The sequence below is a fragment of the Rhinolophus ferrumequinum genome, chromosome 15 (assembly GCF_004115265.2).
Source record: "Rhinolophus ferrumequinum isolate MPI-CBG mRhiFer1 chromosome 15, mRhiFer1_v1.p, whole genome shotgun sequence".
NCBI classification, from domain to species: Eukaryota; Metazoa; Chordata; class Mammalia; order Chiroptera; family Rhinolophidae; genus Rhinolophus; species Rhinolophus ferrumequinum.
This window is the reverse complement of record NC_046298.1, coordinates 47,555,802-47,569,717: the sequence shown is the minus strand read 5'-3', so window position 1 is coordinate 47,569,717 and position 13,916 is coordinate 47,555,802. Positions and strand designations below refer to the sequence as shown.

Sequence of the window (13,916 nt, the reverse complement as noted above, 5' to 3'; positions counted from 1 at the left end):
ACCTGGTGCCCAGGTGTGACCAGCCCAGACCCCTCCCTTCCCTGGGGCACCGCCCAGTTGGCCGCTAGAGACAGAGACGCAACTGCGCCTGGGGACATGGAAGAGATCCCAGCGTGGGAACCCGAGGCCTGGGGCTCCTCCGAGAGGTGGCCAGCACCCCGAGAGTCCAGAGCAGGTTGGGGAGCCCAGGGAAGTCAGGTCAAACCCCTCGGGCTGGCGGAGAATGGAGGAGGCCTGGAAGCCTGGGTCTGGAGAGCAGAAGGGGGAGGGGTTTCGATTCCTGAGTTTCTAGGGGAGAAGGGAACGGGAGATTGGGACTCCTGGGTCCTGGGGAGGAGTTTGGAGACCTGGGAGAGGAGATAGCTAGGGGCTGGGAGTTGGATATCTAGGAGTGGGAGGGGCCAGCGTGGCAAACACCTGCATAAGAGGGAACAGGAAATTGAGTAGTGGACTCCTCAGCCCTGAAATAGGAGGGGCCTGGAAGGTCCACACTTGATGCCTGGGGAAGGGGCTGGTGGCCTGGACTCCTGGGTCTGAGGGAGGAGGGGCTGGGGGCCTGTACTTCAGGGTCTGAGAGAGGAGGGCCTGGAGGCCTGGACTCCTGGGTGAGGGAGAAGGGGCTGGGAGCTGGGGGCCTGGACTCCTGGGTCCTTTCAGCCCCCCTTCTTTCCCAGGCCCATCGCTGTCCTCGGTGCTGAATGAGCTCCCCAGTGCTGCTACTCTTCGGTACCGGGGTCCTGGGGTGCTGCCCTGGGGAGCACTAGAGGAAGGGGATGAGGACGGAGAGAGGAGCATCCAGGCCTTCGCAGAAACTGCCCAAAAGGAGCTGCAGGAACCACCCCCTTCCCGGGAACTACCCTGGCCCATGCAGGCCAGACGGGCACACAAGTGAGATCCCCCTCCCACTTGTTGGACTCTGCCTACGTCTGTCTCTGCTCTCCCTGCCGCTCTGATCTGCCTCTCTGGTTTCTTCTTCCCCATCTGTGTCTCTGTGTCTCCGACTCCAAGTAGTCCTGTCTTTCCATGGTTCCAGACTCACTTGTCTCTCTCCCAGGCTCGCGTTCCAGCTGATTTCTTCTCTCCCTCCAAGTCTCTCTCTGCCTCTCACTACTCTCTGGGTCTGAAATCTGTTATTCATTTTTTTCTCTCTGCTTTATCCTTCTCTGTCTCTGCCTCCTCCTCTTCCAAGCCTAACATGCTTTATTTACTCCTTCCTTTCCTTTCTCCCTGTACATACATTGCAGGGCCTGGTGAAAAATGAAAACGCCAGTCCTCTTGTTCAATAATTATTAGACATTTCAAGATGACAACAGCAGAACATTAGAAGTGCAAGGCCCTTCCAAGAATGGTGCCTGTGTGGCTGCTCAGGTGGCCCTTGAAACTGACCTTTGTTTCTTTCTATAATTCTGACACAATTTTGATGTGTGCATGAGGGGTTCCCCCCATGCCACTGGGCAATTCTCCCACGCCAACTGGATGTCCTACAATTTAACTCATTTCTCACACTATCAACCTAGAGACAGCATCAGGTCCCACAGATTAAGGGCTCAGTCCTACAAAACTGTCCCCACTTCTGACACCAGTCATAAGTCCAGGTTCTGACTGACCAGCTATAGATCAGTGGGTCCCACAACCTCCTTCTCAGGTTCAATTTTTTTATTTGTTAAAACAGCTCACAGAACTCAGAGGAACATTTTACTTACTAGAGCACTGGTTATTATAAAATGATATAACTCAGAAACAGCCGGATGGAAGAGATGCAGAGGACCAGGTATGGGGAAAGGGCACGGAGCTTCCTGGCCTCTCTGAGGTCACCATTCTTCCCGGATTTCTACATGTTCACCGACCCGGAAGCTCTTCAAACCTCATCCTTTTTTTTTTTTTTTTAACTCCCCCTCCTTTTGGGTTTTTATGGAGGCTTCATGCATAGGCGTGACTGATTAAGTCACTGGCTATTGGTGACTGATTGAACCTTCTGCCGCTGTCCCCTCCCAGGATGAGGGTGTGGGAATTAGCCTTCCAACCCTCTAATCACATGGTTGGTTCCACTGGCAACCAGACGCCACCCTTAGGTGGGGTCCAAATGTCACCTCAGTAACATAAAAAGTCACCTTAATTGCTCTGAACACTTAGGAAATTCCAAGGGCTTTAGCAGCTTTGTGTCAGAAATGGGGAGGAAGACCAAATATATATATCATATAAATCACAATACCTTCCTTTTTTCTGTTCTTTTTTTTTCTTCATATTTACTTTATGATGGTATTTGCCTACAGAAAAGCACAGGACACATGATGCACACAGACTAAAAGAGTATCCTACAACGAGAGCCCAGGTGAACCCAACCTAGGTCAAGCACCCCAGAAGCACCCCCACGTACCCCTCCCCATGACACCTCCTCCCCAGACATATGCAGGATCACTTCCTTCCTCTTCAGAGCTGGGCCGCCTGGGTCTGCATCTCTAAAGAGGAGCGTTCACGTGCGCGGGCTCTGGGACTCATGTAAATTGAACTCCGAGTCTTGGTGTTCTGTTCGGCTGCCTATGCTTCGCGTCATAGGTTTCCTTTTATTGCTCGAATATCCGTGTTAGGAACTCACGATGTACTGTCTGGTGGTTTCTACATTTGAGTGGTTTCCATTTGATGCTGTTAGGTCCTTAATTTCCTGCCTGTGACTCTGTTTCCTCCCAGGCAGAGCCACGCCAGGGACCAAGTGGCTCAGGACTCTGGGTCCAGGGCAGCCCACTGGGCCCTGCTGCTTCGGAGGTCCAAGGAGAGGATGCAAGAGGTCTTGCGCACCGTAGAGCCCTGGGCGTGGACGCTGAAGAAGATCGGGGGTACGGTGGGGCTGGCATCCGGGAGCGGGGCGGACCCCGATTCAGAGGGTGGAGAAGGCTGGGGGCCTGGACTGCTGGGTCTGAGGGAGTAGTGTGCTGGGGGTCCTGAGCCCTGGGTTTGAGAGAGGAGAGGAGCGTCCTGGTCCGGACTCAGAAAGGAACCCCAGGCTTCTCTGCCGCCCCCTGCAGGCCAGTTTGGCGCCGGCACCGAGTCTTACTTCTTGCTGTTGCGCTTCCTGTTGCTTCTTAACATGCTGACCGCGGTGCTGAAGGCCTGCATGACATTGCTGCCCACCTGGCTGGACGGGGCTCCCCCGAGTCCCCCTAGCCCTGACCTGTCCTCTCCCTGCGGCTCGTACAACCCCCACCCTCAGGGCCTTATCTCCTTCTCCTCCCAGATCTTCAGCCTCCTCTCAGGAGAGGTGAGTGCTTGGAGACCCTCTCTGGGAGACCCCCTCTGAGCCGCAGTGACCCCCGACCCTGATTGCCCAGCTCCCTGAACCCCGCCCCGCGAGCCCCACGGTGAGCCCTGCTTCACCCTTCCCTCCGCAGGGTTTTCTAGAATGGTCCCCTCTCTTCTACGGGTTCTACCCACCGCGCTGGCGCCTGGCTGTTGCCTACCTGTGCTCCACTTTCGCCATCGGCCTCCTCTCCTTGGTGCTTATCCTGCATCGGTCAGTGACACCCCCACACACCCAGACCCCGGGCCCTGGGAGGAGCAGTGGTGGTAGAAGCCCCTTCCCAGGAATCCCAAGTCCCACTCTTCGGTCCCTTTCTGAGTTGAAATCAATTTTTAAAATGCTTTACAAGGGCTCAGGGTCAGGGGTAAAGATGGGAAGTTTCACCCTCCTGTTGCTTAGAGTCTGGTGGGGAAGGTACCCTATTAAACAAGCAAGCAAATGAATTACATCTTTAATGGAAGGGAGAAGTGAGAAATAGAAAAACAGCAGTCACTATTTCATTTATGCAAATATTTGTTGAACAGCTACTATGTGCCAGGTATTGTTCTACACAGTTGGCAAAACAGACAGTAGAGAAAACAAACAAACAAAAAGGCAACAGATTGTGTCCTGATGAAACGGACATTTTAGCCAGGGGACAAGTGACAAGCTATAAGCCATAAATGAGCCAATCACATTGTGTGTTAGAGGGCGAGGTTGTTGTAACAATTCAGGTGAGAGACGGTGGTGGCTTGGACCAGGGTGGTGACAAGTAATCCATTTTAGACATCTTCTTTTGACATTGATTCCCCCCCCAACTTTTTTGAGGTATAATTGATACATAACATTGTATAAGTTTAAGGTGTACAACCTGTTGATTTGATATACTTACATTTTGTAATATGATTACACATGATTTAATAGATTTATATACGATTCCTTCATCATATCACATAATTACCTTTTTTGGGGGGTGAGAACATTTAAGATCTACTCTCTTAGTAATTTGCAAGTATGTCATACAGTATCATTATGGTCACCACACTGTACATTAGACCCCCAGAACTTACTCATCTTATAGCTGGAAGTTTGTGCCTTTGACCAGCATCTCCCCATTCTCCCTGGCCCCAGGCCAACACTTAGGTTTTTCTATGTCTTGGCTATTGGGAATACTGTGGCAATGAACATGGGGGTACAGTTATCTCTTGAAGATAATGATTTCAATCCTTTTGAATATGTGGCCAGAAGTGGAATTGCTGGATCACATGGTAGTTCTATTTTTAATTTCTTCAGGAAACGCCATACTGTTTTCTATAGTGGCTGCACCAATTTGCACTCCCACCAACAGCACACGAGGGTTCCCTTTTCTCCACGTCCTCACCAGCTCTTATTTCTTGTGTTCTTGATAACAGCCATTCTAACAGGTGTGAGATGATATCTCACTGTGGTTTTGATTTGTTTTTCCCTGATGATGAGTGATGTTGAGTGCCTTTACATGTACCTGTTAGCCATCTGTATGTCTTATTTGGAGAAATGTCTATTCAAGTCCCCATTTTTAAAATGAGTTATTAGTTTTTTTACTCTTGAATTATAGGCATTCTTTATATATTTTGGAGATTGACCCCCTATCAGATGTATGATTTGCAAATAGTTTCTCTCATTCTTAGGTTGCCTTTTCATTGTGTTGACTGTGTCTTTTGCTGTACAGAAGCTTTTTAGTTTCATGTAGTCACACTTACTAATTTTTGCTTTTGTTGCCTGTCTTTTGGTGTCATATCCAAAAAAATTGTCACCAAGACCAGTACCAAGAAGATTTTCCTCTATGTTTTCTTCTCGGAGTTTCCAGTTTCAGGTCTGATGTTTAAGTATATAATCTATTTTGAGTTAATTTTTGTGAATGTTGTGAGACAGGGGCCCAGTTTCATTCTTCTGCATGTGTTTATGCAGTTTTCCCAATACTGTTTGTTGAAGAGATTATGCTTTCCCCATAGAGTACGTGGTTACCCTGTCAGGTATTACTTAGTCAGATATTAGTGAACTGCATATATTTTTCTTTTAAAAAATGTAACACACATTCAGAAAAATGCACAAACTAAAGGGCAAAGCTTGCTACATTCCCACTCATATCAAGAAACTGAACGTGACCAGTGTCCAGAAGCCTTCTCAAGACCATTTTAAACCCCCACACAGGTAGTAGGGGAGATAAACTGGGAGACAGTTAAACAAACAAGCAAATCAAGCATTTGAGTTCAGGAACCGTAGGTACTATATAGAAGACCAACGGGATGACATTTCCAGCTTTTTTGAGATGCAATTGACATGTAACACTGTATAAGTTTAAGGTGTACAACCTGTTGTTTGATACACTTACATGTGATTCTTTTATGATATGATAGAGCAGAGATTAGCACAATTATTTTCTGATAAAAAAGTAAAGGCCAGGTAGGAATTATTTTCATTTTTGTGGGCCATACAGTGCCTGTCTCAACTAAACTCTACTGTTGCAGGGCAAAATCAGCTGTAGACAGTATGCAAATGAGTGGGTGTGGCTGTGTTCCAATAAAACTTTATTTACAAAAACAGGATTTGGTCCTCGGGCTGTAGTTTACCACCCTGTAAAATAGAGAATAATGGTTGGGGACCCTCATTAGATGGAGTGGCCAATAAAGAACTCTCTGAGGAGGTGACCTACATAGATGGAGACCAGAGGACGAGAAAGAGCCAGCCAGGTGAACAGCCGAGACAGGGGCATTCCAGGCAGAGGGAACAGTGAGTGTAAAGGCCCTGTGGTGGAAAGAGGTTTGGAGTGTTCTGGGAAACGAAGGGCCAGGAGGAGGACAGACAGGATTTGAGCTTTCAGAAGTAGGTGGGGGCCAGATCAGGTGGGCCCTGGCTGGCTATGCTATGAAGGAGCCTAGACTTCAAGAACTAGGAGAAGCTGTGGAATAGATTTTAAACAGGGGAATCTCATCTGATCTGCATAAAAAGAAGGGTTCCACTGGCTCAAGAACAGAGAAAAGATTTTGAGAAAGTTCAGGTGGAAGCATGGAGACCAGGTAGAAATCTTACGTAGGTGTCCTCCAGAGAGATAACGGAGGCTAGCACCAGTTGTAGTGAAGGTGGATATGGACTTTCTTTGCCCAGTTTTGTTTCTTTCCCTTTCTCTGTTCTCTGTCCTCCTCCCTAGGTCTTGGTCCCCTCTCTTTAGTCTCTTTACCTAGCCCCTCCCCCGCTTCTCTGAGTCTTTCTCCCCAGCCCCTTCTCTGGGTGTCTATCTCTCCTTCCTCTCTCTGAGTCTCTGATTTCCTCTTTCTAGATCTTTTCCTTCTCACGGAGTCTTTTTCTCCCTTTCACTGAATCTCTGTCCCCTTGGGGGGGGGTCTCAATCCCCCTCTACATCTCTGTGTCTCCCCAGTGTCTTTGTCCCTCTCACTCTGGGTTCCTATCTCCTAGGTCTCTGTCTCTCTGTAGTGTGTCTGATCTCCTCTGGGTCTTTCTTGGAATCTCTCTCTTGATCTTTGGCTCCGAGGACTGTATGTGTCTCCGCCTCTTTGACTCTCCACCAGGTAACAGCTCACTAAATGCCCAAGGTCTTAGGGTGTATTTTTCCTGTTTGTACCCCCATGCTCGTGGCTGTCCTGCCACACTCCATCTCCTGGGTCTCCCCTCTCTTAGCTCGGTGTCCGGCCTGAAGCAGACGTTGTTGGCTGAATCTGGGGTCCTGACCAGCTACAGCCACCGGGTATTCTCCGCCTGGGACTTTGGCCTCTGCGGGGATGTCCACGTTCGGCTGCGCCAGCGCACCATCCTATACGAGTTGCAGGTGCTTTTAGGGGGTGTGGTCTACAACCAGATATGGACCAGAGAGGGTGGGGCTGAGACAATGGGCGGGGCCTAGATCAGGGATGGGACTTTGGGGAGATCTAAGTAGAGCTTTCTTCTAAGGAGGCGGGCCTTGGGGAATGAGAGGGTTGGGAGGAGGCTGCAGAGATGCCTGAGGTCAAAGGTCACAGGGAAAAGCTAGTAGTCGGAAAGGGGCGGGGCCTAAAGCTCCTTGGTTCAAAGTTTGGAAAGGTGAGGCCAGAAAGGGCTTGATAAATTAGAATTGGAACTACTGAATTAATCATAAGTGCTGAGCGGGGCCTCAGAGGGGCAAGGCTTGGAGTCTGGGTTGGACCTCAGAGGGGTGGGGCTTTGGGAGCTGGGCGGGGCCTCGGGGGTGGGGCTTGGAGTCTGGGATGAGCCTTGGAGGGCAAGGTATAGAGTGCTAGGTTGGGACCCAGAAGGGCGGGGCTCAGAGTCAGATGGGTCTTGGACGGTGTTGCTTGTGTAGCGGGCGGAGCATGAGGCCTTGGCTGTAGCTTCTGGTGCTGGGTGGGACTTGGAAGTGTGGAGCCAGCGCATCTAAATTGTCTCCTTGGAGGGTCCTGGAGGGACTGAGACAACGTTACAGAAGTCTTTAGAGGTGTGTTGCTATATCAGTTCTAGTTGAGCCCTGACTCTGGGGGAATGGCACCCAAGTGAATGTCTCTCCTGGCCTCAGGTGGAGCTGGAGGAAGCGGTGGTGCGGCGGCAGGCTGCGGTGCGGACCCTGCACCAGCAAGCCAGGGTGTGGTCGGTGAGGGTGCTGCTCAACCTGCTGGTGGTTGCACTCCTGGGGGCGGCCTTCTACGGCGTCTTCTGGGCTACAGAGTCCACTGTGAATCTGCAGGTGTGGAGGGGCCTGAGGGAAGAGGGCCCCGGGGTCCTGGAACCTATGTTTCCAAGGGTGGAGGGGACTGATGTCTATGATTCCTGGGATCTTAGCAGGGATGGGGCTTATGTTTGGACTTCAAACTTCAGAGTGCTGAAGGAAGAAGAGGCTGGGGGAGGACATCAAGCAAGGCTCCTTCACGATCCCAAAGCCTTTTCTCTTGGCCCTCCTCCCTTTCAGAAGAGGCCCCTTGTCCAGCAAATGCCACTGTTAAAGCTCGGGGTGGATTACCTTCCATCCATTTTCATCGCCGGGGTCAACTTTGTGCTGCCACCAGTGTTCAAGTTCATTGCCCCACTGGAGGGCTATACCAGGAGCCGCCAGATCGTTTTAATACTGCTCAGGTTCAAACTTTCTGGGGTCGGCTGGGGATGATGGCAGGGCCGGTTGGTGGAGGGACGTTGGTTCTAGCAAATAAGACATGGAAATCCCGACATGGGATCCAGTGAGACCTGGATTCAAATCCCAACTCTCTCTGTCACTGAGCCTCGATTTTTTTCATCTGTGAAATGGTGAGACTTGTGAGCACCTTCCGCGCAGGAGGGGCCTGGCACGCGGCTGGTACTAGGTCTGTGCTGATCCCCTTTCTCTCCCTTGCTAGGACTATATTTCTCCGCCTGGCCTCCCTGCTGGTCCTGATCTTCTCTCTCTGGAAGCAGATCACTTGCGGGGGCAATGCAGAGGCTGAGAAGTGCAAAACCTGCGGCTACAATTACGAACTTCCGGTGAGAAAGACGGGCCAGGAGTCCTGGGTCCTTGAAAGAAAGGAGGAATTGGGTGGGTCCAGACTCCTGGCTTGGGAGGAAGGAGGAGCTTGGGGTGCTAGAATACCGTTCCCTTGAGGACAGGGATGTTTGAAAGACACCCAGAGAAAGAATTGATGGGTCTCATATGTTTGTGATTTAGAGACTCGGATGATGGGTACTGAGGTCTTTCTGACCCCTTTCTTCCTTCCTCAGTGCTGGGAGACTCGGCTGGGGCAAGAGATGTACAAACTCCTGCTTTTTGATCTGCTGACTGGCATAGCAGTCATGCTGCTCTTCCAGTTCCCTCGGAAGTGAGAGCCCCGCCCGTCGCGGTGTGGCCCCGCCCATTTCAGAGCAGGCCCCCGCCCCATCACCCAGTTCTCTTCCCTGCCCCGCCCCCTCCCTTAACCTCTCTGCTCGGGTTTCTGTGCCCTAAGTCTGCAGACTCCGCCCCCTCCACGTGTTAGAGAGGTCGTTCCCGCTGGCTCCGCCCCCTGGGCACGCCCTTTCCAGGCCTTGACAGATACACTCACTTCCGGTTGATGGGCGGGACGGTGGAGGCGGGGAAACCCCAGGCCGGCACGCCTCTGACTTGCCCCGCCCCCACCCCTCAGGTTCCTCTGTGGCCTCTGTCCGGAGCCGCTGCGTCGTGTGGCAGGAACCCAGGAATTCCAGGTGCCCGACGAGGTGCTAGGGCTCATCTACGCGCAGACGGTGGTCTGGGTGGGGAGTTTTTTCTGCCCTCTACTGCCCCTGCTCAACACAGGCAAGTTCCTGCTGCTCTTCTATTTGAAGAAGGTGAGGGGTGGGGAGCACCTATCTGGAGCTGGAGGTATTGGGGCCTGGGCTTGCGCCCCAGGGGAGGAGGGGACTGAGGGATGTGACTCCTGGGTCCTAGGGGTGGAGGATGCTAAAGTCCTGGACTACTGGATCCTGAGAGAAGGGATTTGGAGGACAGACTCCTGGGTGTGGGAGGAGGGATCTAGAGTATCCCAACTTTTAGGTCTGAGGGACCCGACTCCTGGGTCTGATGGTGGGAAAGGACTGGGGACTCCTGGATCCTGACTGAGGAGGGGGCCGAGGGCTAGGAATCCTGGGTAGGGAAAATAGAGTGGGAGCCAGCCTTTTTTGTCTCAGATGTCCTCCTTCCCCCACCAGTTTGTCCTCTTCTCCATCTGTTCCCCGGCCTCCCGCACCTTCCGAGCCTCCACGGCGAATTTCTTTTTCCCTCTGGTCCTTCTCCTGGGTCTGGCCATCTCCGCCGTTCCTGTGCTTTATAGCATCTTCCTGTAAGTGTAAGAAGTGCCTGCCTCTCTGTCCCTTCCTCCACCCTCATCCAGCGTTCTGACTTGGGCCATCCTTGAGCTCTGCCTTTCTCTGACTTCAGGATCCCACCTTCCAAGCCGTGTGGTCCATTCCAGGGACAGTTGTCTATCTGGGCCCAGATCCCTGAGTCTATTTCCAGACTCCCTCAGTCCACCCAGAATTTTCTCTTCTTTCTGGGGACCCAGGCTTTTGCTGTGCCCCTTCTGCTGATCTCCAGGTGAGGGGGCCCAGACTCCTGGGTTTGAGTTTGAATGTGTGTGATCTGGGGGCCCCGCTGCCTGTGTCTGAGAGAGGAGGGAGCTGGGGACCTAAACTCCTGGGTCTGAAGAAAGCAGGCGGCTGGAGTCCTGGACTCCTGGGTTTGAAGGTCCAGACCCCTGGTTTCTAAGGAGCCATATGTTGAAGATATTCTAAGAGTGTTTGGGATGTGGCTTTTATTCCTGTCTCCTCTAGCATCCTGATGATGTATATCCTGGCCCTGGCTAACTCATATGGACGTTTCATCTCTGAGCTCAAACGGCAGATAGAGACGGTGAGCCAGGCAGAGTCCCTGGGAAGGGGTCCTGGGGAATATGGAAAGGAACATGGGGAGAGGTCTGTCTCACCTCCACCTCTCTTTTACCGCAGGAGGCGCAGAATAAAGTCTTCCTGGCACAGCGTGTTGTTACACTGAGCTCAGCCAAGGGGGTTCTTTGACCTCCCCAGCCTGGCTCAGGATGATGTCCCACTTTCAGACCCATACCTGACCCCAGACCCCTTGTAAGCCTCGGCTACGTCATCTGTAAAATGGGAGAAGTGGAGAAGACTGCACTTCCTTCCATCCCTGGTTTCTGAGATTGCCAGGACCCTGAACCCCCTGATTTTAGTAAATCTCATTCTTGTATCAATAAACACAGCCGAGGCTGCTGAGTGCTCTTTGAAACTTGCGTCCAGCTGCGGGAGTCAAGGTTTTTGCAAGACGCAAGCCAATCAAATGTATTGGCCTTGTGAGGGACTGATGGGTGTTCCAGCCAATCAGAGATCGCGTCCGGTAAGCGTTGGAGCGGACACACCGTAATTGACTCGAAACGTTGATGTGAGGCGGTCGCTACGCGACACAACGCGTGATTTGAAGCGATGGTGGGCGTTTCAGCCAATCAGCTTTCGTTATAGAACCAGAGGGGGAGTGTCAACTAGTCCAGGACTAACCAGTGGCGAGACAGGAACAACAGGGAGGGGCATCTCGCCAATCGGAAGTGCTAGGAGGCGGGGCTGCCAGTCTAGACTGCTACGCCGCCATGAACATTTTGCCCAAGAAGAGCTGGCACGTTCGGAACAAGGACAATGTCGCCCGCGTTCGGCGTGACGAGGCCCAGGCCCGAGAGGAGGAGAAAGAGCGTGAGCGGAGGGTACTGCTCGCTCAACAAGAGGTAAACTCCGAAAGCGGCCTGGCGAGGCTCCCGGACCCAGCGCGCAGGCGTCCCCGGAAGGGCCGGAAGTGGGGTCTTTGCGCAGGCGCAGTGCATCCCTTACAGAATTAGGTGCCGGCCGCGGGTGGAACCAAGGGAGCGTTCCCGCGTAACATCTCTAGTCCTATTATCTGCTGCTCGTGTTCTTCGCGAGGCTAGATGGGTGCCTGGCACAGAGTAGGAGCTTATGAATAAAGGGATCCCTGGGCAGTTCAAGGAAACTCAGACTATTTTTTAGTTTGCCTGCAGTCTATTGAATGCCCCACGCAGAACGCTCGACTTGCGAAATCCCTTAAGTACCGTTCGTTCTTAGAGGCGCGCTGTCAACTCCATTATGCAGAGTGAGATGGCTTCGGAGAGGAAGCCCGCTCCGTTTCCCTGCAGCTTCCCCCACTACCACACCTCCCCCAACGCCCCACAAACACCGGAAGCTCTTTATAGCTCCTTCACCTGTTTGGTTTACACCTAGCCGTCAGTCCTTTAGCTAATCTCATCCTTAGCACTGGCTGGGAGGTAATGTGGGGTTTTTAAACTTACATTTACCGGTAGAGATTGCAAATCGACTAGGGCTAGTGACTTGGAGCCCTTCCTGGAACTCACATCGGCTGTCCTAATACACGTTTTGGCTGTCTTCATAGTTGTCTTTATTGTGTTATCCCCAGAGGTCTGTCTCACCTCCATCCACCTCTCTTTTACCGCAGGAGGCGCAGAATAAAGTCTTCCTGGCACAGCGTGTTGTGACACTGAGCTCTGCCTTGCCCTTTGAAAAGAAAGCTTACAAACCCAGGCTTCACTTCATTCCCCCACCCTATTCCCAGGCTGGGTGCCTTGGCTGGGTGCCTCTTCTGGGCGCCCACTGTCCCTGTTCCCTTCCCCATGGCTCCCAGCACCTAGGACTGTGATTCTCTATGACTGGTACCAGACTCCCGGTTCCTCAGATCACATGTCCTTTCTGAATGGTCTCCCTTTAACTTTCTGTCTCCCCCGATCCACCCCCTTAACCCCACCAGGCCCGCACAGAATTCCTACGGAAGAAAGCCAGACATCAGAACTCACTACCGGAACTTGAAGCAGCAGAGGCAGGGGCCCCGAGTTCTGGCCCTGTGGACCTTTTTCGGGAGCTGCTGGAAGAAGGGAAAGGGGAGACCAGAGGCAACAAAGAGTATGAAGAAGAAAAGCGACAGGATAAAGTAAGCTGTTGTCGCCCACTTCATCAGTGATGGGTAGAGCTGAGACCAACAGGAGCATAGGGAACAGGTGGGGATTAAAGACTTAATATATTCAGAAGAGAACCTAACCATAGAACTCAAGAAGTGTTGGTTATTGCTGTCCAGGCCCATGGGGCCTTGGAAGTGGAAGCTGAAACCCCCCAGCTCTTGAGGCTGTAGGTACAGACCCCTCAGGTCTCCAGCCTGGTGTCAAGACCCTATAGGGAAGGGACTTGGGACGTGTGAAGGAGCTTTGTAAAATGTAAATCAGGTCCTGTCACTCACCTGCCCTCAGATTTCCCATCAAACTCTGTACTTGCCCCACCCATCACTCTGCTGCCTTGCTTGGTGCTTTTAGGTTTTTCTTCATGTATCTCCCCAGAGATGCCTGCCATTTAACCCTAAAGCAGGTCCACCATATTGTCCCATTCCCCTGCTTTTTGTTACTGAACCTGCCATTGCACCCCCAGTGTAGGAGCCCCACCTGTGTTGGCTTGTCCCCAGTTCCTGGCAGAAGTGGCTCATGACAGGCCCTTAACACTCGTTGGCTGGATGACTGGTTCTGCCCCGTTGCCCATCCAGGGCTCCCCGAGGGGAGGCATGCTTGATATTCTCTTGTGTATGTCCTGTCCCTCTCAGGAAAGGCAGGAGAAAGCTCTGGGCATCCTGACGTACCTGGGCCAGAGTGCAGCGGAAGCCCAGACCCAGCCCCCTTGGTACCAGCTCCCCCCAGGGCGAGGGCCCTCCCCGCCTGGCCCAGGACCAGATGTAAAGATCAAGAACCGCCTGGACCCTCTGCAGGAGATGCAGAAGCATTTGGGGAAGAGAAAGCACAGTGGTGATGATGGTGGTCGCAGCAGAAAGGAAAAGGAAGGGTCTCACAAACAGCGGCCCAATGAGTAAGGAGGCCCACGTGGGGGCACTAGGTTGGGGGCTGGCTGGGCAGACTTGGTTCTCAGTGACCCCAGGGGGCCTGCCACCCCTTTAGGGTTGCAAGGTCAAGCTCATTTAGCTTTTCACTCGTTCTCAAGCATGCAATGGAGGTGTCTGGGGGCTGTGATGTGTGAAGGTGCCACTCTGATGGCTAATGGGACATGCTCGTTTTCAAGATTTCTCAGTTTTCATTTCTGATATGCTGTATGCTAACCAATGAAACCACGA

The 13,916-nt window shown here is 52.3% G+C and overlaps 2 protein-coding genes across 8 annotated transcripts in view; both read left to right on the top strand.

Moving 5' to 3' along the window:
- Positions 1-22: 22 nt before the first annotated feature.
- TMC4 (transmembrane channel like 4) lies at positions 23-12,303 on the top strand. Of its 7 annotated transcripts, XM_033127485.1 has the most exons (15): positions 23-175; positions 675-888; positions 2,689-2,834; positions 3,024-3,256; positions 3,387-3,508; positions 6,950-7,097; positions 7,818-7,985; positions 8,208-8,371; positions 8,629-8,752; positions 8,987-9,084; positions 9,388-9,571; positions 9,932-10,062; positions 10,161-10,316; positions 10,553-10,631; positions 10,727-11,023. In XM_033127485.1, exons 1-15 carry the CDS (start codon positions 97-99, stop codon positions 10,793-10,795), a joined length of 2,115 nt encoding a protein of 704 aa, XP_032983376.1. In that variant the 5' UTR covers positions 23-96; the 3' UTR covers positions 10,796-11,023. The 7 variants fall into 7 exon arrangements, 5 of the variants coding, with proteins under 5 accessions (XP_032983376.1, XP_032983377.1, XP_032983381.1 ...); XR_004425097.1 differs by lacking the exons at positions 10,161-10,316; positions 10,727-11,023 and adding an exon at positions 12,249-12,298 and having other exon boundaries at positions 9,388-9,539; XR_004425096.1 differs by lacking the exon at positions 10,161-10,316 and having other exon boundaries at positions 9,388-9,539; positions 10,727-10,782.
- Positions 11,357-13,916, top strand: part of LENG1 (leukocyte receptor cluster member 1) — a 3,241-nt gene continuing 681 nt past the window's right edge. Inside the window, exons 1-3 of the mRNA XM_033127526.1 lie at positions 11,357-11,508; positions 12,558-12,737; positions 13,395-13,654. Of these exons, the coding sequence (XP_032983417.1) occupies positions 11,377-11,508; positions 12,558-12,737; positions 13,395-13,654 (572 nt within the window). The 5' untranslated portion in view covers positions 11,357-11,376. The remainder of the gene's footprint in view (positions 11,509-12,557; positions 12,738-13,394; positions 13,655-13,916) is intronic.